The sequence below is a fragment of the Zonotrichia albicollis genome, chromosome 2 (genome assembly GCF_047830755.1).
Source record: "Zonotrichia albicollis isolate bZonAlb1 chromosome 2, bZonAlb1.hap1, whole genome shotgun sequence".
NCBI classification, from domain to species: Eukaryota; Metazoa; Chordata; class Aves; order Passeriformes; family Passerellidae; genus Zonotrichia; species Zonotrichia albicollis.
The window spans coordinates 101,844,940-101,870,849 of record NC_133820.1 but is presented as its reverse complement, the minus strand read 5'-3'; the positions used below and the strand labels follow the sequence as shown (position 1 = coordinate 101,870,849).

The following is a 25,910-nucleotide window of genomic DNA, read 5'->3' as shown; positions in this document are numbered from 1 at the left end:
AAACAGCAGTGAATGAGTAACTTGCTGACCCAGCCTAATAAACTAGATTCTTTGATGGATGATAAAAGAACTTTGAGGAACAGTGGTTTTATCTGCTCACAAGTTTTTATTATCACTAATTTAGCACTATCTCTGCTATTTCATTCTGACCCAATTACCAAGGGATCTCACATGTGGCCTTCTGCAATTTCAGAAGAGATAAAGCACCTTAAAATCTTTTTCCAACTTTGAAAATGTACATGGCTGCTTTCAGTTAGCTCAGGGGGAAAATGCATCATGAAGAACAAGTACTTTATGTACTTGCTACATCACTAGCTTAAGTAATGCCACAAATCAATTTAAGAATGTTGTTTAATTTTTTTTTTTTCAATTGAGTCAGTATATCAATTTAAAGCCTGAAGCCTGAAGCAACTTTTTTGAGTGCTGTCTCTTGGGTTTCTATACACTTGGTGTAAAAAAAGAGCCTCAAATTTTACAAAATGAAATACTGGGGCTACTCCCACATGAACAAAACTGCTTAACAAAATAGACAGACCTCACTGTAGTCTGAAATACAATTATTGCCTCAGATGTTATAAGTTTATTCTTTGCAAATAACTGTCTAAATCATTGAATGATTCACATAATTTCTGCAAATCCACATATAAGTAGTCATTTTCATATTATGTTTTGACACTTGTTTGCTTGCATTCACTGGATGATCTGTCTCTTAATTTGTATGTTTTCAATGGCTGGGATTGTCTCAATTCTGCTCAGAACTGTTATGATCCAATTGTATTTGAAACTGTTTGTTACCCTCCAGATAATAAATAATAACTGTCTGAAGCACTTAGCAGTTTTCTTTTCCTTCAGTGATGTTAATAGAAAAGAATAAACTCTCTTCCCAGAACTGCATGTTCTCTTTTCATTAGCCTTTATAAAAACCACAAACCCTCAAAATTCTAACTTTTCCTGAAGAGAAACACTGCAACTTTTAACTCATTTTTGTCTGAGTTCCCTTTCCTGCTATGATCTGTTGTTATAAGTAGAACAAACCAAGCCAAATAATCACATGCCAATCTTTATATTTTTTCTTTTAAATCGTTTTACAATATGTTCATGCATGAATCTCATTAGTTCTTCAAGATTATCTTGGGCTTTATACATCTAGGTCAGTGTGCCTGTGCAATACAACAGTGCAACTCCACAGAATCATCTATTTTTAGAGGAGGATAACAATACCAGGACAATTCCTCCCAGGTAAGCATCACTAGGATGCAGCTGAATGGTGAGGAAGCATACAAGTAGCTGGGCAACTCTGTGCTACTTCCTCAGCTACACTGAGCTTTCTAACTTAAGAGACCTAAGTTATGAAAGATGAAAATAGAGTGCTGGTAATGGCTTGATTTTATTCTTGCACTTTCTTCAGAACTTTGTAACTCTTTTTGTTATCTTGTACATAGCAATTCTCTCTGCTCAGGTCCCAGTGCCCAGGGTTCACTTATGTCTCCCACGTGATACTGTGGAACATCATCTCTTGCAGAAACATGAGTGGGAAAGAAAGCAAACATTTTCCAGGTATTTCCACATGGCAGAAGAGTCTCTTGCATGCAGCATCATGTGAAAATTCTACAAATTGTAGCAGTTGGTTTGGTGGGGTTTTTTCCCCCAATTCTGGAACAACAGCTGGGCAGTTGCATAGTTTTGATCTGGTGTCAAGGGAAAGTACTTTGCAAGGGTGCTGTGAATTCTTAACTCATACTGGTTGTTCAGGTAGATATACCTGCACACACATTTTTAATCATTATCAAAAGTTATTTAAAAATCCCATCATTCAAAATCCCCCATTATGTTACAGGCCATGATTTAGTGAACAAAAAAAAAATCAAAATGCTCTCATAAAGCACTTTGAGAACTAAAGTTGAAAACTACAATGTGGGAGACAGGGTGTACTGCTTGCAAGCCATCTCAGTGAAGACTGCCATTAGCTGATGCCATGTGATCAGACTGAACAAAATAACAACCCGAAGGCAGATGGATGCCTACTGCCTGATTTATAGCACATTAAGACTCAGCACTCAAAACTCTATCATCCCTGTTTTGGCACATTTAGCAGCCACTACATACCAGAACCTCTGCTACTGGCACCAGTCCTTGGCACAAGGTTGTGAATGTGACCAGCTGTATCCTGAAATAAGTTGGCCATTGGCCTGCTGTTGGCCATCATGGGGCTGGAGAAATTTATAGTCCTTACAAGGTACATGTGGATAGTGATAGCTGAGATGGGACAGACTTACAGTCACCTCCCCCTGCAGTTAAGTTAGACACATTCTGTCTCATTTGCAGTGACATAGACACAGCTGGCCCTGATGTCACGCATGACAAACAGCTGGCCTTGCAGAGAGCATGGCCAGCCTGCCTCCTGCAGAGTTCAAGTCTCCTCCACCATGAAATTCCATAATGCATCATGCTCCTTTGCTCTCCTTTTCCCATCCTCACAGACTGCAGCCTGTCTGAACATGCTTCTGCAGCAAAACTGGCATCAAGACTGAGCGAGGTGCCAAGCAAGGTGCTTTTACAGAGGCAGCATGATTTGAGTCACACACTGAGCAGCCCGGCTTAGGGCAGGGCAACTGCTAAAAGCGCCTTGGGCACCCCTAAAGGCTTGTGGATTTTGTATTGTGCATATGAATATATCCTGTAATATTCTCTAGCTTTCATGCAGCACTGTTCAGCTGTAGCTTTTTGATGGCCAAATTTACTGCTGGTATAAAATTCTGCTACTTTTTGAGAGATTACTACACAAGATGAATTTGGAGCTAGGTCATGTTTAAATGATGATCTGTTATTCCCCTTACTCCATGTAGCCAGAAGCAGTGGAATGAACTCACAAGTTAGATATAGCAAAGACAAATCAAAGGAAACAAAAATCAAGAGGAAAGGACTGGCCTTATAATCAGAGCCCAGGGTTAGGAAACCTCAATTCTTAAGGCTTCCTGAAAAAGTCCCTTTTTTTCCATGGGTCTCACAGAGGGGGATATTCTTAATCACTCTGCACAGCACCTTACTGCACTTACCCTTCTGACTCTCCCACATTTGTTTCAGACTTTACTCCTTGTAATAAGGAGTTAACGCTTGTTAACTGTGTGAGCCTCTGTTTGACTGAGGTCATAGTTTCTTGCTGTAAACAAGCTGCATTTCTATACTGAAAAGAAGAATTTATTTCAAGAACATTTGCTCTTGCAGTCTTCTCCCGTGGGAAGCAAGTGTGAGAAAGAATATCCCGTACAAAGTGTGTGGAGGCCACACTACTCAAGGGGAAGGTCAGGTTGTGGAGAGAGATTATTTGCTGGCAGGAGAACATGTTTTGACACATGAAGAAGGCATCTACCCTTCCAGGCAAATACCAGTCTGCAGTTTGCAACAGGCCACTAGGACTTGAGATAGAAGCTGCAGTAAAAATGTAATTGATTTTAAACCAACTGCAATCTTGTTATCCTGAACAGACATAAAGCCATAAACTACAAGCTGGCAGAGATGTGGGGGAGAAGGGGGAAATCCTCACATTTTTCACTTACAGAATCACAGAAAGGGCGAGATTGGAAGGCACCAGAGAAGGTCATCAGATCTAACCTCTGTGTTCAAACATCCTACTGCACCTTGAGGGGGGACGTCATCACAGTCTACAGCTTCTCACATGGTGGAGGGGCATGCACTGACCCCCCTTCTCCGGCAGCCAACAACAGGACCTGAGGGAATGGCCTGAAGTTATGGCAGGGGAGGTTCAGGCTGGGTATCTGGGTTTTTCACCCAGAAGGTGGTCAGACAGTGGGACAAGGCTCCCCAGGGAAGTGGTTAGAGCACCTAGCCTGGCAGAAGCATCTGGATAATGCTCTCAGACACATGATTTAATTATTGGGGGCGTCCTTTGCAGGGTCAAGAATTGGACTTCATTATCTTTGCAGGTCTTTTCCAACTTAAGACTATTCTGTGTTTCTGAAAAATTGCATCCAGGTGGTTCTCCTTACTATGTAGATATGGAAAGCACATTGGGGACGAGGCAAACAGCGCTTTCAAAGGACCAGGCACTGAAGGTGCCAGCGCCACACACGTGTTGTGTATGAGTGTGTCCACGTCTGCCTGCTCATTCCAGCAGGTCACCTTCCAAGGACCACCACAGTGGGAGGCGACAAGTGACCAAGCCCGCCCGACCCTGAAGGGCCCTGAAAGACCGGATGAGGCCAGCGGGAGGCTGCGGGCGCGCTCCATTTCCCGGGCACCTCGCAGGGAACGCGCGGCCGGGACCGAACCGCTCGTCATGAGGGAAGCGATGGCCACGCGCATGCGCCGCCACCGCTCCGGCCGCGTCCGCGGTCCGGGAGGGAAGGGGCGGGCGGGGGAGCGGGCGCGCGCTGCCGCCGCCGCGCCTGCGCGGGCGGTTCCGGGGCGGGCGGAGCGGGGCCGAGCGGAGCCGTGGGTGGCCGCGGCCGTGCCCGGCGCTCTGCGTGCCGCTGCCGCGGGGCATGGTGAGCAAGGGGCCACTGCTGCGCCTGCTGACCGCCATCAACCGCAGGAGGATGAAGCTGCTCATGGGGCTCGCCTTCGTCGCCTACGTCGCCTGTGAGTGAGCGGGGGTGGGGGCGGGTCTGGCACGGCAATTCATTGCCCGCTGGCACGGCGCCCCCCGTGCCCTCCGCCCGCCGTGCGGGAGGGGAGGAAGAGGAAGGGGATGAGGAATATGTGGCGGCGGCACCTCCCGCGCCCCGTTGCGCTGCCCGGTTGCGGGCGCGCCGCAGCGCGGCTGCTCCGGCCCGGCGGGGCAGGGGCTCCCCGCGGGAGGCTCCGGGCGCGGGGCTCGGGGCTCCTGCCCTGCCGGAACTTTCCCGCCTGCGGCCGTGCCGGTCTCCCCCGGCAGCCGGCGCTCCCCTGCCCCGTCCCGGGGGTTTGCGGGCAGCCGTGCGGGCGGGACGCGGCTCCGCGAGTGTTTCCGCAGCCGCTCCTGCCCTCAGACCGCGCTTTGTCCGCCCCGATCGCCACCTGGTAGCGGTGAGCAGCCCTCAGGGAAGTTTTTCCAGGGTAGGCCTCGTGTCTGGTTTTTGTAAAATCCTCCCAAGTCCTTTGGGGATAAATAAATGTTTGTTTGTTAACTCAGCGCGTAGCTGGAGTCTTGAGAGCCGGGGAAGAGGCACAGAGGTACTTTAGAAAACATTAGAATAGCCAGTGACGGCGATGTTTATGACTTCACTTACCAGCAGTGAGTCAGATAGATTTAAAATGGATTTAAAACGCTGTCCTGTCAGCACTCTTTCCGCTCTCTTGTTTCTTCTGTTGCAATTTAAATTTATTTTGTTTTAGCCGGTTTTGTTTTCAGACTCGGGTAGATTCTATGCGGACAGCACGATACCTTGTCAATTCAGCTAGGGAGCAAGCCGTTCTCTTGGAGGCACACAGGTATAGGTGAGTTAGCTTTGGGGCTGAGTGTGTGCATCGCATTTCAGATCCTTCCTTTGGGTTTGGGAACGTGGAGAGGTACAGCACAAGTAATTTTGTTAGAGGAGTGGTGTTTCCTACCACAGAAACACAGCAATCCCCTTCATTGCCATATGTTATGGTCTTTACTGGACCTTACTATTTAGGTACTTCTGTTACCACTGAAGTTGTGTTTCAGCTCTGACTTTCAGGACAGTTTGTCCAAATGACTTCAGGTCCCTTCCATCCTGACAGCTTAATGTCAGTTCTTATTTTGAAGGGCTTACACGTTTTGCTAAGAGTGATAGTTTTCAAAACGAAAGTTAATAGGCTGCTGTGAAAACTGGATTTGAGTGGCAGATGACGTGGTCATTGGGACCTAGCTATTGATTATATTCTCTGGACAGTAATTGGTGTTTACTTTCTAACTTGTAAGTAAAAGTTAGTCCTAAGGAGAAGCCTTCTGACTGCTTGTTTTTTTGGGATTCAGAAAAAAAGTGCAGGAGGAGAGGGACTGCAGGTCAGTGTGGCAAAAACGTGGCTTGAAAAGGCAATAAGTTGGTGTCTGATGGGAACATGTTTTTTTGCAAATCTAACATGCTAGAGATGTTAGATTTTGACTAGAGATCAAAAGTTGTGGAATCCTTAGGTGTCAGCTGCATAGTACGATATGGTAGCCGATGCCACAGCTCTATCAGATTCTAGAGAGAATATTTTTTGTTTGCTTTTCTCAGGAGTAATTATTTATGATCCCATTCACCGACCCTAAAAGGGTACTCCTCGCCATGTTACTGAATCATCGCTACGCTCTGCTTGCAGTCAGATAATGCCTGACTGAAATAGCAGAGAATCTGAGAAAACTGAGCAGCTGGTGTAGGTGTATGTGCTGGCACTTCTTACATTCCTTCTTTCTGAAGTACTCTCTAAATGACTAAGTGTTTTTAGGCTGTGCGCCTCCTTTCCATGAATTTCCATTCAGTATTAGGGCATAGGCATTCAGACTTGCAGCACATTTTACAGGGAATGGAATAGTTGGCAAGGATATTATTTTTTTCTGAACTAGAGGGTAAGACTTTTTAAATAGTGCCATTTTGTCAGCCTGTGTGTGAAAGCCTGAGCAAATGTTTTGGGAATATAATTTAGAAAAATGTTGTATTGCATAGAAATCTTTTGCCTTTGAATGCAAAATGGTTACAAAGGTGCCTGAAGAACTCCTCTGTGTGAGTTTGCAAACTAGAGAAAGAACTTTTTGCATGCAGTTGAAAGGCTGTGAGCTATTTCACTCTCAGGAGTCAGAGTGGCTCTCTTGGTAGTCTCACACAGTGGCTGAAATGTCTTCGTTGTGCACCAGATGAAGGAACTGGTCTGGACTGAGATCACCCGTTTGTGTTACAGCAGATTGACAATGTGGGTATTCAGCAGCTGTTTGGGCCCAGCTGGAGGAGGTGGTGCACAGTGGTGGAATGGGGTAGAAGCTGGCAGTGCTGCTGGCAGAGTTGCCATCACATGCTTTGCAGGTCTGCAGTTAGCAGCCTGTCTCTGAAGGAGTCCTGTTTACTTTGGTTGAAGTAGCATCATGACATGATATACACTGTTAAGAGTCATATTATAAAACCTCTACAACTCCTTTATGGCTTTCACTTGGTTCCCTAGTAGTGCTTAGAGCCAGAAAGATCCTTACTTTGGATTTGAATTGAGGTAGTATTTGATGTCTCATTTCTGTAAGTCTAATTTATATTCGTTTTTAAAAAATCATTCACTTGAAACATTGTGCTATGCATGGTTTGTATGTATAAAAAATAGAATTCAAAAGGAGCATTTCTATGTAGCAGGCAATTAAAAGCTGTTGTCACTTAAGCAACTGTTTCCTGGAAAAAGGAAGTGAATAAAGTTTAAAATTTACCTTTACCTTTTCTGTAGGCCGTGGGTGAAAGGGGTGATAATGTTCCCCACTGCCCAGGTGATGAATTTGGAGATAGTGCAGCTAGCAAGCTGTCTGAATCACTCTGTAATATGTCAGACTGCTAGTCAATTTTTTATTGATACTCTTCATAATTAACTTAGTTGACTCACCTTCAGTGCTGCCTTCTTCTGTGAACATTGCCTGAGTATACTCTGCTACATATAGTGGGAAACCTTGCCTTGAGGGTGAGTTTGCATTGCCCTTTTTTAAAGGGAAAAAAACTTCTGCTCCAACTTGCCTCTGATTTAACCCGCAGCAGAATAGTGCAGGAGTGCTAATGCTAACCAGAGTGGGGTGGAGGGGAGTGTGGAGGTGGACTCAACAAATTCTTTCAGTCATGAGCTCCACTTAGATCATCTTGAAGCTGTTGTGAAACCACAGCTTCAGAACATGAGGTGATTATAGAAGTGAAATGGGTTTAATTGATTTTTGTTTCTCTGTAATGAGAAATGTAGACAGATCATAAAAGAGCAGTGAATTAAATCAATAATGTTAAAAAACTTCAGTGTCACCACAATATGAATAACTTATATGCAGGCTTGCAGGCTGAGAGTGTTATGTTTTTAAAAACCCCATTTGTGTGTTGGGATGTCAGTACATAGACACCTTCAACTCACTGCCTTGGAAGTTTTAAGAGTATATTCAGCTTTATATGGACATGCAGCCATGCCTCAGTGGTACTGTCTTTGCAGAATCAGAACCTATTTAAGTTGTTGGAAATACACTTAGAATCTTGTAGTCAGGATTTAAAGACCAGAGCTCATCATTCTGCATGGTTTGGTCTTATCTTGATGCTACTGTAAATAATCTGCTGATGTATGACAGGGCAGTTCTTAATTAAAAAGTTAAGAGCTCTATTTTGGTAAAGTAGAACAGTTTTCTTTACTCATTTGTAGATCAAATAGTTCTCAGGAAGTTTATCTGTTGCCTTGTTCCTTTTCCAAGGGGAAAATGGAATAGTAGGGTGCTGTCATGAGACCCAAGCTTAAGACCTCATTTCCTTTGTAAGATATAGCAGAGCTATTAGAACAACTTAAAAATGAAATGTCAAAATAATGTGAGGGAAGTACATCCTGTGGTATAGTGGCCTGACTTTTCACAGCATTGTTAGTTTCCATGGTTGTTATCCTTTGTTTTATAGGATTAGCCATTTATTCTTGTCAGATTTTCATCAGATAGGAAGAATGCAATGTTCTCTTCTCAAAATATCGAGGTGTGAGTGAGCTTTTCAGTTTGAATCTCACCAGCCCCTTGCATGCTGCTTGTCTTGCATATGTTCAAATGTTACTTAATGTTTTGTTTTGATAAGCTTTTACTTCCACTTTTCATAGTAGAAGAGCAGTTATCAAGTTGGTCCTGCCCTATTGCTTCAGGCTGTCTCAATGTTATTCAGCATCAGAAATCTTCCTTCCCCAGCCATTTTTGAACTAGATGTCAGGACTGGTTGGCCATGGAAGAGTTCAAAATGGTTGTGCAGGACATCAGGCTTGCTGGCTGGGTTCACATTCACCAAGTTGCCTTTCGTTTGTGGGTTTATGCAAATAAGCTCACTGTTGTAAGAGCTTCCACTTCCCTGCTCATCAGGCTTGCAACTAGCTGTACTCATGTAGCTTATGAAAATTTGTTCATGCTTCTGTTGTTTGTCAGGAACAAATGGACTCTGAGTATGCCTTGCTAGCCATGATGTTTTAAAACAATTTTTGACATCCTGGAAAAAATTAATATCTCTCTTATCCTCTCTTATTCCTCTCTTATCTCCTTTTCATATTTGTCTTTAATCTTTTACCTCCGCTTAGTGTTTGTCTCTTCTGCTCCATGTGCAGGAGACAGCCCTGTCATCATTCCACTCAAGGATGAACACTCCTAGAGCTTCCACCTTCTTTACCCTCTTTTTTTGCAAAGGGGAATATTTCTCTGACATTTAGATTGCTTGTCTCTTATTTTCTAAGGTTAGTTGACCAAAGCAGAGTTTGGTTGAAACTGGTAGTTTTCAGCATCTCATTTATGGACTGGAGAGAAGGAGAGGTGGGGGTTATGACATCAATTTACCTGAAGGAGTTTGTGAAAGGTAGCTGGGAAAAGTGAATTTGTTTGTTACAGTGCTGACCATTGGAACATTCTGTGAGTCCACTGAAATCAATTTTAGCTATCAACAGATGGGTCAGTGGAGGAGCAGTGGTAAGAATGATATGCTGAAGATACAAGGCAGGAAGGAGTAGGAACAGAGAACTGGAAAAAAGACTTAATAGAAAATTTCAAGAGAATTTTCCATCTGGAAAACTAAGAATAAAATTCAGTTATAAAGTGATGATGCTAATTGAAATGTAAGAAAAAGTACCCTTGGCTACCTTCCCATGCAGTGTGAAGCTCCATTAACTCTTGTAAAGAAGGAAAATTTGCATAATGTTATATCTCACAGCTGTGGGAGAGTATGGGCTTGCCAAGGTTTAAGCATTTGTTCTTAAGAGAGTGGAGAAATTTCCTGGTGATTGTGTTGCCATTGTTTTGCTAGTTGATGACTAGCTGAAGGGTTGACACAGAGCTGTAGTAATGCTGTCCAAGGTACAGAGAGAGCATCTTTCCCTTAGCAAACCCTGTGTCTTTGTGTCTGTGATACTTCTCATGTGGGAAAAGCTACAGTCTGCTGTCTTTGATTTGGGGCAGGAAATCTTTTACTGTTGAGCAAGGCATCAGTTCAGGAGATGCAACAAGAACTATTTGCCATACAGAGATCTGTATAGACTTACCAGAGGTGTACTTTTTTAAAATCTTTTTTAATATTCAAGTTGTTGTACTTTCCCCAAAGGCATAATCATAAACTTCACTCAGGAAAGTGACATTTCTCAATACCAAGTTATGATTAGTAATCATATGTTGTTATCTCCACTAATATTGCAAAATACTCTCATCAGTAAAATAATTTTCTAAAGCAAATTGACATACTGCTGGAATTACACATGGACTGCAGCTGAGAGGTTTTTTTTATTCTTATGGAATCAAGACTATAAACGGTGGTTTGAAATATATTGGGGAAATCATAAAATGGTTTGCATGAGACCTTTAAAGATGATCTAATCCAGCCCTCCACTGCCCTGGGGGAATGTTCTGCATGTTTCAGTAGAGCAGGTTGCTTAGAGCCCTGTCCAACCTCATGTTGTTTACAGGTGTGGGCCATCCATAACTTTTCTGGGCAACCTGTTCCAGGCTTGCTACTCTCATAGTAAAGAATTGCTTCCTTGCATCTTACTTAAACCTGCTGTCTTTCAGGCTAACAGCGTTGTCTCTTAAGGGTTTTGTCACTCAGGCCTTGCTGGAAAGTTTTTCTTCATTGTTCTTGTAAGCCCCCTTTAAGTAAAGCCACAGTAAGGTCTCTTCAGAGCCTTTTCTTCTCCAGGCTTTTCTAGCCAGCTCTCTCAGACAGTCCTGGTAAGAGAGGTGTTCTATTCCTCTGACCGTGTTGTGTGACCCTCCTCTGGACCCTCTCTAACAAGTCAATGTGTTTCTTGTCCGGGGAGCCCTAGGGCTGTATGCAGATGGTGTCTCATGAGAATGGAGTAGAGAGGAAGAATCACCTCAATTGACAGGGTGACCACACTTCTTCTGGTGCTGCCCAGTGTTTTTGATTTGTTTTCTGAGCTGAAAGTGCACATTGCCATTTCATGTCCAGATTTTCTACCAGTACCCCCAGGACCTGCTTGACGGGGGTGCTCTCAGTCCTCCTGTAGCCCAGTCTGTACTGATACTGGTGATTGCTCCAACCCAGGTGCAGGACCTTGCACACTATGAGGTTCATGTTTGCCCATTCCTTAAGCTTGTCCTTGTCCCTCTGGATGGCATCCCTTCCCTCAATACACTTAGCAGCTCAGTGTCATCTGCAGACTTGCTGAGGATGCACTCAGTGCTGTGTCTGTGTCATAAATGGAGACACTGAGCAGTACTGGTCCCAGTGCACCCCTCTGATGGGCACCAGTTGTTACTGGGCACTGAGCCCTGGGTGCAGCCACCCAGCTGCCATCTCTTGAGTAGTCCATCGAAGTCATATTTCTCCAGTTTAGCCACAAGATATTGTGTGGGAAATAATAGTTTCCTAAAGAAAATAATTGTTTTATTTATGTTATTAAATATGCAAAATAATTAAATTAAAACTTTAATGCAATTGTATTAAAAAGTATTTTATTATTTCCCTTTACATATTCTCCCTTGTTGTTAGGTTTGCGTCTGGAAACTAAAACCTTATTTCTTCCAGGAGACTGAAGTTGCTGAGTGACTGTTGAGAGTCAGATTTAAGCAAAAAAAAAAAAAAAAAAAAAAAAAAAGAAACCCAAACCCTTTTTTGAATGCTGTTGCACCTCTCTGAAATGGAAAGTTTGAAGCAATTCACTTTGGATGTTCAGAGCATATGAGTTTGCTCTAAAAGTTCTGATTATGACTATATCAATTCATATTATTCCTGCATGCTGTTTCTGTTGATATTGAAATCTATTTGTAACAAACATCATCTTGTAATCTCTGTATTTTGTGGAGCAGAAGTTGAAAGGTGGATGATACAGGGAAAAATCCCTCTGCTTTCAGCTAAATCTATTTAGACAAAAGTTTGTATAAAAGTTTCGTTAACAGTCCTGAAAATGCGAACAACAAAGCAATTGGGAAAGAATATGATTTTAAAAGAGATTGTATCTGTTTTAGTACTCTATGGAGATCACAGTTTTGCTTTTTAAAATACCTGTTTTAAAATGTATGTGATGCTGAAACTAGTGATGTCACTAATAATTTCAGATTGAGTGTGTATTACTCTTGAGGGCCTGTGGTAGTCTGTGACTTGATTTTCATGTCATTTAAAGAGACCCAGAAAGGAGGGATAAAGAGACAGGCTTCTTTTAGGATTGTGTTTTTTCCCACCTTTGGGTTGTGACAGAGTTGTTTTCTGGTTCCTCAGCCTGTTATGGATGAGTTAATGATGGCATGCAGGGTTCTCTAAGTGTAGTAACCTGTATTTGATAGAAACCTGTACAAAAAGTATTATTGCAAAGATGACAAATTTAAAGAATATTCAGATGAAAACATACATCCAATTCCTGTGTTTGGAGGACCTGGAAAGGGAATGCTTGCTATGAAATGCAGCTGGTCAGAGTTAGAAAGTCTGACTGTGGTATTGAAGTGTACATTTACTAGTAGATGCTCAGCAAAACCCTAGCCAAATACTTGGGGTTTCTGTTGTATTTTTCAAGTGTGATTTAACAGATTTTATATCTTGTGTTGTTGTGATTTGGGGTTTTTTGTTGTTGTTTTGGTTTGCTGTTGTTGTTTGGGTGATTTTTTTTTGGTTTTTTTTTTTTTTTTTCTTAATGTAGTCATGGTTGGTTTGTATCCAGAGGATAGCTCCTGGACTATTCCTTTGCTATCAGTATCCCTGTCATTGCAGTCCTCTTGCATTCAGCATCATTTTGGGATAGGGCTTCTCTAGAAAAACCAAACTTTTAAATTTTCAGGAAGGTAAATATATTCAGTAGGAACAAAACCAACACCAAATTCTTTACTCATATGTGACTAATTGCCTTTAAGGGAGGTTTGAGAAGTCTTGAAAACCTACAACAGTTTTACTGTAAGACTGTGCCTGGCAGGTACTTACAGCTTAATCTCAGTGGCTGGGGAAAGAAACAAAAAAGCATTTGGGTTTTCTACAAACCCTGAGTGATTAATGTTTAGTCAGATAAATGGAAATACCTCTTTAATAAAAATACCATGATTGCAACTTTAAGAAACCTTTTTTTTTATTCTTTTATGTATTTTATTTCTTTTTCTTTTTTTAAAAGGGGCTCTTTTAGAGAGTTCTTCATCATTTTACTCAAGAGATTATGTCCTTCCCTGGAAGCCTTCACTTTAAAATGTAATGTCTGTGGGAATGATTAGTGATTAATGTGCTTTACTCTTCATAGTACTTGCAATTAATCCTTGCAAAAATGCTATAATAAAAATTATTTCATTATTTTATGAAAAGGATGCAAAGGGGAAAAAAACACCTCAAATAGGTGTAGTCCTATTTTTACTCTTCCTACAGCCCATTAAACCAGGCTACAACAATTCAGATATTCTGCTCACTTCCCTAATGCCAATTTACTATGACCTTAATCAGTCACTGGGTGAGGTTTTCAATCCGTCTTTGAAAGCAGAACCCCTGTGTCCTTCTGTTGTAGGTGTCTGAATTGTTACAAGTCATGCTTCTGTCTAGTCCAGTGAATCATGAATTCTTCCCTTGCACAGAGTTTCAGTAGGTGGCAGGAAGACTATGTTTATGAATGCTCCCTAGCTGGATAAGTTGGAAGTTCTTCACAGAGTATGTTCTGTGTGGCTGTGGGGGGTGAGGATGTTAAATCTCGGCAGTCTGAGAATTGGCACAGGACTATTATCCTGGATTAATACCTTTTGGCTTAAAAGATTTGGCTTTAGACTTGAATTTTTAAAACTGGCTTTTACAGTGAAGTTCTGGGTTGTGTTAGTGTTTGCTCAAATTTGGTCCATTAGGAGTCTCATGCTTTTGAAAGCTGGGTTTGTGTAGTGCCTAATTCGTGACCTTGCTGATGTGGAAGATTTTTTTAACCATCTGTGTTTGCAGCTTTTGGAGCCTGAACTTGATGGGCCTGTCAAGTGGTTTTGTGATGCCTGTAAGGATTTTCATCTTGAATTTAGGCTTGTAATTTTAATCATTCTGCTTGTGGATTTGGACCTACTTACCTCTGTGTTTCCATCATTCTTGCCTGAGTGTCAAACCAGCATTGACTTGACCTTTAGGGCAAGAAAATCCCCTGTGAGCCAGGCATGATTCTGGTTCTGCTGCTGGGTAAGCACGTTATATAAACAGCTCTGTATTTGGAAGGAAAACAGCTAAACCCACTCTTGCACAAAAATATTAGCTGTGATCCCTTCAACCTTGGTTTAAGCTCCATGGGAGCACCAGTAGCCAAAGAGGTCCTTTTGAGAATTGCACATTCAGAATCCTTTATGAAGGCAGTCAGTATGTTGAAGTAAGTTTTTCCAACATCTCTGTACACATGAGAGACTTCAGGGTTCTTCAGATCTCTCTGTATGATAGTTCCTGAGTGATAAATTTTGCAAATTTTTTTGCAATTTTTTTTTTAGTGGTACCCAATGCACTTTATGAAAGTTTAATGCAAGGTCATGTTCTCCTCCAGAACTGAGATACCAAAAGCAGTGTTTCTGCAAGGATGTGAATGCCTTTTTGAGCTTCCCTTCCCTGCTGTGGACACTGAGCACGCACAAGTCACATGTTTTCTTTTGGAAGCCAGTTCCTTGTATGCAATGTGGCTTCACTGTCTTTGCAACAAAACTGGGAGGGTGGTATTTGTTGCAACTGGCAACTCCTTTTTTTTTTTTCCTTCAGTCAATTCCTACTTCACCAGCTAAACCCAGATGCTTCCTGCCACTGCATAATCACTTAGATTCTGTTTTCTGTAGCCCAGAAAAATTATTCTGTGTAAGTGTAGCTCAGTCCTGTTTAACTGAAGAATTCTGTACCTGTTACTGCCAGATTGTCATCACTCATTGAAAGTGGTTTTTTCATTAGTGTTGTCATACATAGTTCTAAAATCGTAGCCAGAGGGTGAATAACTTGAATTTACTGTGCTGAGCACTGTATTCTGTTTTCACCACATTAAATTTACTTTATCTAGTTTACACAAAATCCAGGTTATTTAAAAATTCAGTTGGATTTTATGGGTCGTTTGTTCTAATACAATAAAGCTTCCCTGTCTTTTCCCCAGAAGATGACAGGTGGTTTTATGGTATCACCACAGATAACACAGAGCCCTCCTACAGTTTATTTCTTAGTCTGTCATGGATTCTTTTGAGTTACTCGTGAATTACTCAGCAGCACTCAGCACTTACAAACAGTTCAGTAGCTTTCCCATCCCCTGAAGGCTAGAACAGCTGCATTACTGAATCCTCATTTGTGTCCTCCCCACTCCTCCTTCCTGAGAATGTCTCATTTCTCCTGCCTGGAAGGTGCCTGTAGCAGTATTCTTTGTTTTGTTTCTGTAACACCTTATCCATGAGCTCATTGAGTAATAGTGATGGAAATGTACGTACAAAGCCTAAAAGTAGGCAAAATATTTTACAGCTTACAAAATCTGTGGACACTTTAGAAGTTTTCTATATGTATGGTAATACAGCATATAGGCTACTCCCTAAGACCCAGTGTAATTTGGTCCTTAACTTGAGCCTTGTCTCTTAAAGAGCAACTCCAGAATGATTTTCTGGAGATGTTTGGAGTATATTTCTTGTGTTGCTTGTTTTGCAAAATCCCTTACATAACTGTTCCATGTTAAACTTGTTTATCTTGATGATGCAAAGTTGTCAAGTGTTCCTTGTCAGTGTAGCCTGGTTTATGGCTTCCAATTTTTTCACTTTAAACTGCGTTCTATTTCCTAGTTGAAAGTTAAAAGTAAAGTCAGTGTTCTCATAGTCTTCCTATAATCTCCTAAGCCCGGACCAGTTGCATCTGTTACATCTTTTGGTCTTTGATTTTAAATTGTGATATATCTTTCTATAAAACTTTCCATACAAACAGTAATAAATGAGTTTTGTTTGCTTACTGAGGCATTGTAAGTTATATTGCTTAGGTGTCTTTTGTGTTTACATCACATTATATATGTATTTAGACACAATTATATGTGCATACAAGCACTTGCTACGTTTAATGCAGGGCTCCTGAGGCACCTCTTTGGAGTGGTTCAGCTCTAGCCTGTAGTGGCCAGTCTTTTGTCACTCTGCAGTTTCCAATTTCTGTGGTTCAGGTCCACAGGGCTGGTTTCTTGCTCTTGTCATTTTTTCCAGTATCCCTAATAAACAAGTTGAGTGTTCTGATTCATCCAATCTGTGTGCAGTCCCAAATTACAGGTTAAATAATTGCTGTGTATTTTTTTACAGTCCCATGTAATCTCATTAGAATTCCACCCATACTCTGAAACTGCGTTCTAGACACTTATGTATGGGAGGTGTATTTGTAACTTCGTTTGTGATTGACATGCTTAATATTGTCTTAAATTCCTTCTGATGATAATAAGAAAAAATTACTTCAGGTACTGCTATATGACATTGTAATGTTTTCTCTCTTATTTTCCAGCTGTATGGGGAAACTTTGTCAATATGAGGTAATGTATAAAATTTTTGTATTGACTATCCTTATGTTTAATAAAATTAACTTACTTTCCTATCAATATATATAAAGCAGGGAGAAAAACAGCAGCTCACGCTGTTGTTTGGTTGCTAAGCAGCTGATACCATTTTTTTTAAAATACAAAGTGTTCAGTCTCAAAATTATTGTATATTTGCTATAGATCTCATCTGGAATTTTACTGACACTTCATCTGATTTTCTTTGCACAAATTCATCTTCTGATTTTGGCCAGTTGGTTGGCATACCTATTTGTATAGGTTTGGATTCTGCTTTTCCTTAGCACAGACGTGACTGTATCTCAGTGATAATGTGGGCTTCAATATTGAAGAGCAGCACATTCTCCACTGCTTCCCATTATTAAATTTCTATACCTAGAATCAGAAATGTGCTTTGGAGAGTTTTTCCTCCTCCACAGTTAATTGCTAGAAAATCTGATGATTTAACTGCTGAAAAGCAGAAAATCCTGCATTGTCCCCTAGAATTTTTTTCCTTTAGAAACAGAAAGACAGTATGTATGCAGAACATGCAGATTTCCACATTTCTGCTTGCATGTGAATTTGTCCTGCAGGAAAATTCCCTGGGAAGACACAGCTGCAAAAGAAATTGAAGAGAATATGGCGACAGCTTGTTCCCTACAGCAAAGTCATTGTGTATAGAGGACAGAATATTTTACCATGTTGTTTTGCTAGTAAAGGATTTTGGTTTTCTTAGCAGCACATAGTCAGGAAAGCTTGAGACAAAATAAGAATAATAATAATAATAATGCATTTTCTCTAGGCTCTAATGCACCTATGACAGCTTACCCTGGGAGTCTCTTGCTATCCCAAGTGGTCCACTCTGCTCCTCTTGGAGTTTCCCACCCTTGATGCAAAGAGTGCTCAGCTGTCAGGCAAACAGCTGCTGGGCTGCTGTGGGTTGCAGATGGAGATATCAGTTAGATTACCATGTTATCGTGACCAGTGAACTATGGCAGCTTAGCAGCTGTTACATGAGCAGCTGAGCATTTCTTACAAAGGACAAGAACCTCAGAGAGGGGCTTGAGGAGGACAGGTGGGTGTGGGATCCTGATATTCCTGTTTATTTCCTGATAGGCTGTTTTTAAAAATTCTGCTGCTAGCTACCTCTGAATTCTTATTTGAGATGTCCTTTTTAGAGCTGTTGAGGGTGAAAATTATTTCTGAGGGACTGATGTTGGTCCTCAGCCAGTAAGATTGTCTTTGTTAGGAGGAAATGCTCATGAAAAAATAGATTGCTGAGTTGCCAGTCCTTGAGTTGTAGGATTTTACTGTGAGTAAAAAACAGTAGGAACTATTTTTGAGGGGAACTTTTCAAATTCTGAGGGGGTTTCCATATTTTCCTTCCTCACTTATAAGAGAGGAAAGACTATGTTCCGCAGTTGTTTGCATAGTTTTTTGTAAATTTCTGTTACTTGGGTAAACGTTTTCAAAATCCTCCAGGATAGCTTAATACCACTTCCTCATAGTACATTCATTCAACATTAGTTTCAGGGTTTTTATTGCCATTAGTGCAATAAATGACAACTTAGTTTGAAGAGATGGTTCAGGGAATGTGTGTCTTACTGTTGGAATTTACTGTATTCTTTAGAGATACAAATGAATCTGCTCAATAAGGTCTTTGGCTCAGTAATAGTTGACTTTCTTAAAAAGTGAGAGTTTTACAGAGGGTTATGAAGGGAATCATTGCTTTAACTTCTAACAGTGTGGTGTATATATATATATATATATCTGCTTAACAAAGGATCTTCTGTTTCTCTAGGTGTAATGAGTTCAGGTCCCAAGTAAAGGAGCTCTGTTTTTCACTTGAAAGAACTGCATTTAATGTTGGATACCCATGATTCCTCTAGTATGCAAAAACTTTAACTACTGTGAGATAAATAATTCCCCTTTCAGAAGGTTTAATTGAAAAAAAACCCAAAAACATAGTAACACAAATGTTAGGAAAATTGCATAACCTTTTATACAAAAGGTAGAATTTAAAAATACATATTCTATACTTGTAAAAATTTACTCAAAAGTGAACATAACTGAGACACTTTACCCAATTAGATGCTAAATAAGACCACACAGATTTGTACAACAGACTGGCCTTTTTAGACAGTAGTCTATTTTCATGAGTTACCACAACATACTTCATCCTTGGCCTCATGTCAAATGAGTAACATTTGTGTGAGAAGTCAGTGTTGCCCATCAGGCTGTTACTGAAGATGTGTTTTAGTGCAGTTGGGGGTTTTTCCCATGTGTTTGGAAAAGTTCAAAGTCAAAGTGGGATACATTTGCCTAAGGGAAAAATTGTCAGCATACAGTAAGCAGAGACCCTCAAAGAGACATTTTGGGCCTTTGCACAGTAAATTTGCACTCAAAACCAGTAATTAGACACTTTTCTAAAAAACAGGTAATTTTCTATGTAAAATGAGTGTCATTTTTATTTGTACTGATCTTTCCTGTGGGCTTGGTTCACTTTCTGCCAAACTGATGGATTTCAATGGAAATTAGACCATCCTCTTTAATTTGTTCTAATTATGTTTTTGAAATAATACTAACTTGAGGTGCTTTGAGAATGCTGCTTTAATATAATGCAGGTGCAGTGGAGCAATTATTGCTTAGGTGGATTATTTTTTTTCTTTTCTTGCCCACAGGTCTCTTCAAGAAAATGGGGATCAGAAGGTGGAAAGTAGAATAGAGGAGGTTAGTTTGCTAATAGTTGTAATCTGTTTTTTGAGTACTCCATTTTACTCATTTCATATTGAAGTGGTATATTTAGTTGTATCTCCTTACTCTTGATTCTGCTAAAACCAAAGCATTGGATTTTTGTCTGTACATAAGTTTTTGAACTGTTCTTTGCTCTAGTGGAGTTTCTAACATTGATCTCTGACTCCACTTTATTTTCATTACAACCTTTCTTGATAGTGATGGATCTGCTGATACATTTGCTGCAGAGACTATGGTAGAATCCTCCCAAGAACTGTTTTATTTGTAACTTAAAGGATGTGCACAAATTCGTTCCTCTGACTGCCTTACAAAATGTGAAGTATTTACAAGCATTACAAATTTGAAGGTGCCCAAAATTGCTGTGCTTTGTTCTTAGCTAATGAATAAATACAGCAATGTTTGTGGCTGGGGAGGGTGTGCAGTGCCAAGGCTTTAAGCACAAGTCCTGGCAATTTCTGGAGTGGATATGGGGACTGAACTTACTGGTGGTTCTGGACTGCTGTACCAATACCTCTGAATTTCCATTTCAGCCTCAGTTTATTGTGAAATATTGAGAATGTGTGCAACGCATGTTTCTCCAAATGTTTCAGCCTTCCAGTGTAATAACAATAAAACAAAGTATTAAATGGATAGAGAAGTCCTTGAGGTGGATACCCCCTTACCCTTGTGTGGGTTTGTGTTCCTGTGCTAGTGTAGCCTGGTCTGCCTAGTGTCTTGTATTCCAGCAGGTTTATATAGCGGTTGTTCCTCTGGACACAGTGAGCAGCCTACTGAAATTGCTTAAAATCAGTGGAGAGCTTGTATTCTTAGTGTCTTTTGCATTCCTCTTTCTCTTTTTTTTTTTTTTTTGATTGGTTGGTTTGAATTTAAAAAAAGAGATTCTGCTAAGTGTTGCAACAAGCATTGTGAAAATTCCAGTTGGTTAAGAATGGTGAAATATTTAAAATTCAATGTGTAGATCAGAGTTACTGTAAGGTGTGAGAAGTTGGATGTTTCTGGATCTTATTTTTAAAGTTGCACTTCTATAATGTCTTACACCCTCAGAATAACTGTTTCAAGAATTATTTGCTATTCCACAGAGCTAAGTATTTAATGAATATAAATGATAATACCATATTATTTCCTCTTAACCTGAATATGCAGCTTTATTCAGCTTATGGAGCTACTGAATTGTCTAGCTCTAACCAGAAGTATTTGTATAAAACAAATTAATGGTGGTTGCTGATGTGCTGCCACTTAGCACCAGTTAGAACCTCTGACAGCTTTCAATTTATTTACCCAAGAGGGTAAATTTTGAAATTTTGTGACAAGGCTTTAATAAACTTAAAAACAAGAGTTCAAGGACTCCTGTTGAAATTCAGCAGGACTGTTAGAAATTTGGGTCCTGTGATAAAGAAATTGAAACTGATGCCAGCCTAAATGATTCTCTTTTCTAAAGCCATGAAAATGCAAACAGAAGTCTTGGTAGGTGAACTATATTTTCTAACAAATTTCAAGATTCTATTAAGCCTAAATATAACCTCAAATCATGATGTAGAACATACTTAGGTATTTAAATGTGATGTATCTTTGAATTTGTATAGCATGTTCTGAGAGAATTACAGACATTTCACTGGAGCTAATGCCCCTCTGACTGTGTCCTGTGTGTGCTTGTCTGTTGTCCATTTAAGTAGTTGATGTTTCACTTACTGTCCCATTGTTCTGTTGCTGGATATAGATTACCTTTGACAACCTCAGACAAGTCACTTGCGACTTCACTTTGTCAAATAGGAATCATAACACTGGATGTCCTTGTCAAGACTGTGGTATTCATAGCCTTGAGATGTTTTGTTTTCAATTGTAAGTTAAGGGATTTCATTTCACACTTTTCTAGGTGATTTGATTTTTGGTGGAAAAGGTTCAAGGGTTTTTTATGTAAAGAGGCTTTGAAATGTAAGTTTCTTGGAGTGTCTTCAGTAAAGATCTCCATAGGAGACTGCTTGCCATGATTTCTGCTCTAAGGCAACTTCCTATGTGTGTCTTTTGTGATGTGAATCCTATTTTATTCTTCAAAGATTAAATGTTTTTCCTTTAATTTAGGTTGTTGCACCTCTAAGGGAGAAAATCAAAGATCTGGAAAAAAGGTATGTCATCTGCTGAATTTGGGAAGCAGCTCAAAGGCACTTTTTTTTTTTCTGTAGCAGTCAGTTCTGCAGTTATAGGCTTGAAATAAATTTTTGTATATACCTTCAGAACCTTTGATTTATTGTCATATATAAGTGGTGGCAGGGCATTGAATGCTGAGACATTAATGGTTAAGGTATTCTGGCTGATTGATAGTACCAGATCAAGCTGGGCATCCTGGACTCTGGAAAGTTCAAATCCTGTGGAGGTATTTGCTATTTGGAGTCCAGCTGATGAATGGATTACTGTGGTTTATGTCTGCTAGGACATACTGGTTTCATCTTCAAGAGACTTAAAGTGTGTTTTGCCACACTTTTCCCATACTTGTGCTTGGTTACTCTGCTTCAGCTACTGGGCAGTGACTTGCTTGTGCAAGATTGCTTGTGCATCTTAGCCTGTGTGTGTGCTTTGGATGAGCCTGGCTGACCTGCTTCTCTCAGGATCTGTAAGGGAATGTGTTACCCCTCACAACCTGCCTGCTCGCCTTTGTGTCACATCAGTTCTCTGATTTCATCACAGAATGAGGTCTGGTATGGCAGTGGGAACTGGCAGCTCTGGCAAGGACATGCTGCTTTTGCCAGTGGTGTAGGGTTTTGCAGGTGACACTGTTGGTGTCCCAGGCAAGGCAGAGAGTGCTGCATTCCAAAGGGTTAAGACTGGATTGTCCAAGCAGTATCAGTAAGCCCTTGTGGGGTGTTGCATACTGGTGGCTGTGCCCTCTTCCTCTGGAGAGGGGGCAGAATACCATTGCTGCTGGCCAGAGGTGTGCTTGACACCTGCAGTACTTTGGTGTTCAGAGTTTTTTCTTGCCAGTGAGCAGCTGCTCCTCCTCCTCCCACCCCTCCTGGGCTGTAAGGAAAAGAAAAAAGGAAAAAAAAATCAGTTATGTTTTTTACAATTGATTTGAAAGGTTCAGTGACTTGTCACATCCAATTTATTTCAGTGAGAATACTGAGCTGGTTGCTCATCTCTTAATGTGCACATGAACTTCATAGGTTGAACTAGGTGTATATTGGCAATGTGAAACAAATTGTCAAACAATTGGCAAATGTGAAACAAAGTGTCACCACCTTGCTAATTACAATATTAAATTGATTTATTTAATCTTTGTTGATAGTCCAGTAAGCCTTCAGCTTCAGTTGTGGGTAATTCAGGTATTTTCTTCTGCTATCCACAGAAGACCTTTGTGGGAGGCTATCCTGACTGGCTCTTTCTTATTAAATAATTGTTGTATTTTTTCAAAAGAGCATTGAGTTGTTGAGTAGAACCATTAAGTTAAAACTTCTCCCACAAGCCATATAAATACTATAAATACTATTTTCATGTGTATTGATAAGTCTTGTTTCAGAACTCTAGGAAAAAGGAGAAGGAATCAAGATATTTTTTACCTCTGTATGAGCCAATCTGGAAATTATACTTTGACAAAAAGGGTGCTCTTATTATTGTGTTTTTATTATTTTTCAAGTAATGTAGCCCTTTACCTCTGGTGGTTTAGCTGAGTGTGGGTTGTTGCGATTAATATTTTTTAAATTTTATATCTGTGTGAAGTGGCAGTAAATGACTACTCACTGTCACATGCCTGAAAGCTGATCCTGCTTGCAAAGCTTATTCTAGTGTCAATGTTTTCTTACTTCATAAGCTGATAAAACTTGAAAGCAAGCCATCTTCATGCTTTTGAGAAGCAGGAAAGACAAGAATTCCTTAATGCTAGTCTCATGACTGGAGATTGTTTAACTGAAGCTAGAGCTGTAAAGTTTTTATAAAGAATTTGTGCAGCAAAAGCATTGCCATGTTGTGATCAAAGCAAGCATCAAGTCAAGATAAACTCAATTTTGTTGCCAAAAGGTTTTTGGCTACCAGACTCTATCCCACTGGCTCTAAACTGCTCCTGGTGTAATAGAAGGAGGAAAAATGGTTGTGAGGTCCTTTGACAGCAATATGACCCCAGGCTGGATTACTACAACTTTAAAATAGTGGTCTTCAGAATGGAGGAGAGAGATTTGCCTTGCATCTAGTTATTTGGCACTTACACTTATTTTGAACTTCATAAATCTCTTGTTATGAGTGAATTTTCCTCTCTATCTCAGAAAGGATATGGATTCTACATCTGCATTGTGCTTGTGCACTGTCTTTCATTTCTTCAGCAAAAATCAAAGAAATTGTTAGTGACCTGTACAGTGATGTAAGGCAAGAGTAGGTAGCTTCTTTTTCAGTCTCCCTGTGTGGCTGACATTGGAAGGTTCCATTGCCATATTTCCCCTGTCTGAGAAATTGAAAGCAGCTTTCATGCTGTGATGAAAATTGGATAAAATATTGAAGCATCTGTGCTCTGGTGCTGAAGAATTCCTGTTGAGCCAGTACTGCAGGTTAGAAGCAGAGGAGGGAGGGGGTGCTTCAAGATCACAGTGTAGGGTCAGTTCAGTGAGTAGCTTTTGGTGAGGATAAGAAAATTTAACTTTTGGCATTTTTGGCTCTTGCATGCTACACCAGGCTGTCTCTCACCTGTGGACTTACTGGACGAGAAGAGTAACCACAGTGTGTGCAGTGTCATGCTGATGTTTAGTTGAGGGAAACCTGAGCTATTAAATTGCTAAGACTATGAAGCTAATTACTGAAATAAATAAAATTTACACCTTCTTTCAGAGGACTTTGTTGCAGAATGCATGCCAGGGAGAGAGAGAAGTTCTTCTAAGGTTTGAAGCATCAAGAACTTGAGAGAGCACTTAAGATTCATATGTTGCATTATTTTATTTTATGGTGGTTTTGGTTTGATTAAGTTCTTGTAAAGAAGATGGAAAAATTAAATTACTAGCTTGAAGATCATCAAATAAATGGCAGTCTAGCATGTCTAAGAAAATTAAGATTGGTTTTTATACTGAATAAAGTCTCTTGTGGAAATTGTTAAAATATCTTAAAATGTGGTTTTTCAACATTCTGATTGTAAACTTTATATTGATTTTTGTAAAACTTTAGGGCAAATTAAAACTTTATGTTGTAAGTTTCACATTGAAACTTCAAGAAGTGTTTGAAGTCAATGTGGTAAGTCAACAAAATGAGTTCGAGAGCTTTTAAGGGGGTTGTTTGCCTTTTAAAACTTTAAAAAGAAGGTATCCAGTCACTGCTCATGTTTTATTGTTTTATGCTCTTCTGATGTCATGTCTGACACTAGTTCAGCTCTCAAAAGATAAAAGTCAGATGTTTCATTATATAAAATCAGGGGGAAATTTTAAAAGCACTGTATACAGATGAATTTTGATATTTTAGCATGCAAAGGCATTGTCTTGTGTTGACCCAGATTATTTTTTAGAATAAAGGACTAAATATACTCTTAGCAGAACTTTAAGAGTGGAAGATTTTCAGAGTAGTTTCTTAAGCTGCAAAGAGAGGTATGTGAAAGAAACCAGGCTGAAACTTACTTTGTTTTCCTTCTTTGTTTTGAAATGTTCCATAGTTTCACCCAGAAATACCCACCAGTGAAATTTTTATCAGAAAAGGATCGTAAAAGAATCCTGGTAAGTTTGTGTTTACTCAGAGGCTGTTTTGGGGAAATACCAAAAAATTCTGTGGAATGTAATCTGTTTTGTAGGATTAAAGAAATGAGAAGGGATGAAGGGAATTACCTGGGCTGTCATATGTGTTGCACAGGTTTTTTAGGGCACTGCTTCACTTACTTGTGTTGATGTTCTCAAACTCAGCATATGAACAATACACTCTGCTTTGAAAGTGTGACTTGCCAACTAAACTGCTTTTCCCTGTAACTTCTCAGAATCACATTGTAAAAGTGTCTTTGTGCTCCCAGATGGCTTAAACTTTCAGAGACTGGGGAACTTTTAAAGCACATCTTAACAGGAACCTTGTGTGTCCAAATTGGGCGAAATCTAGTCATAAGGCTAGAAGAGAAGTTGCCCTGCAGGGAATGTTCATCTCTCTCTATCTTCTCTGTTGTTTCTGTTATTTTGAAACATCATAAGCAGTTGAGGGTTGAAGAGGATGGCAGGTTAACTCAGGAAAAGGACTTGTCCAGGGCATTCTTAAACTTTGTAAATTGTGCTGGAAATCAGCTTTCCAGCTTTGTCTGCAAAAATTTTGATGTTATCTGTGACCTAGATTTTTCCTTGTTTCTCTGTGTCTTTGGTGAGGGGAGGAATTGTCCTCATGTTTTGAAGGTAGAGAAAGTATAGCTATTTGAGATGTGGAAAATAGAGTATGAACTTCTGCTTCTGTAGTAATGAAAGTAAAGTCTACAACAAAACCCTGCTAACGTGCCTAACTTTGCTGGTGCTTTTGTTTGCTTTGACTTCAAAATCCTGAAGAAAAAAACTGAAAATATGCAGAGAAAATTATTTTTCTGCATATTTAGGCAATAATCTTCATTGCTACTGAAAACTTTCACAAAGTGTTACCAAATTAGTTTA

At 40.1% G+C, this 25,910-nt stretch overlaps 1 protein-coding gene across 1 annotated transcript in view; it reads left to right on the top strand.

Moving 5' to 3' along the window:
* The first annotated feature begins 4,390 nt into the window (after positions 1-4,390).
* Positions 4,391-25,910, top strand: part of UXS1 (UDP-glucuronate decarboxylase 1) — a 54,845-nt gene continuing 33,325 nt past the window's right edge. The window contains exons 1-5 of the mRNA XM_074535876.1: positions 4,391-4,599; positions 16,551-16,578; positions 19,260-19,308; positions 21,412-21,455; positions 24,947-25,007. Of these exons, the coding sequence (XP_074391977.1) occupies positions 4,503-4,599; positions 16,551-16,578; positions 19,260-19,308; positions 21,412-21,455; positions 24,947-25,007 (279 nt within the window). The 5' untranslated portion in view covers positions 4,391-4,502. The remainder of the gene's footprint in view (positions 4,600-16,550; positions 16,579-19,259; positions 19,309-21,411; positions 21,456-24,946; positions 25,008-25,910) is intronic.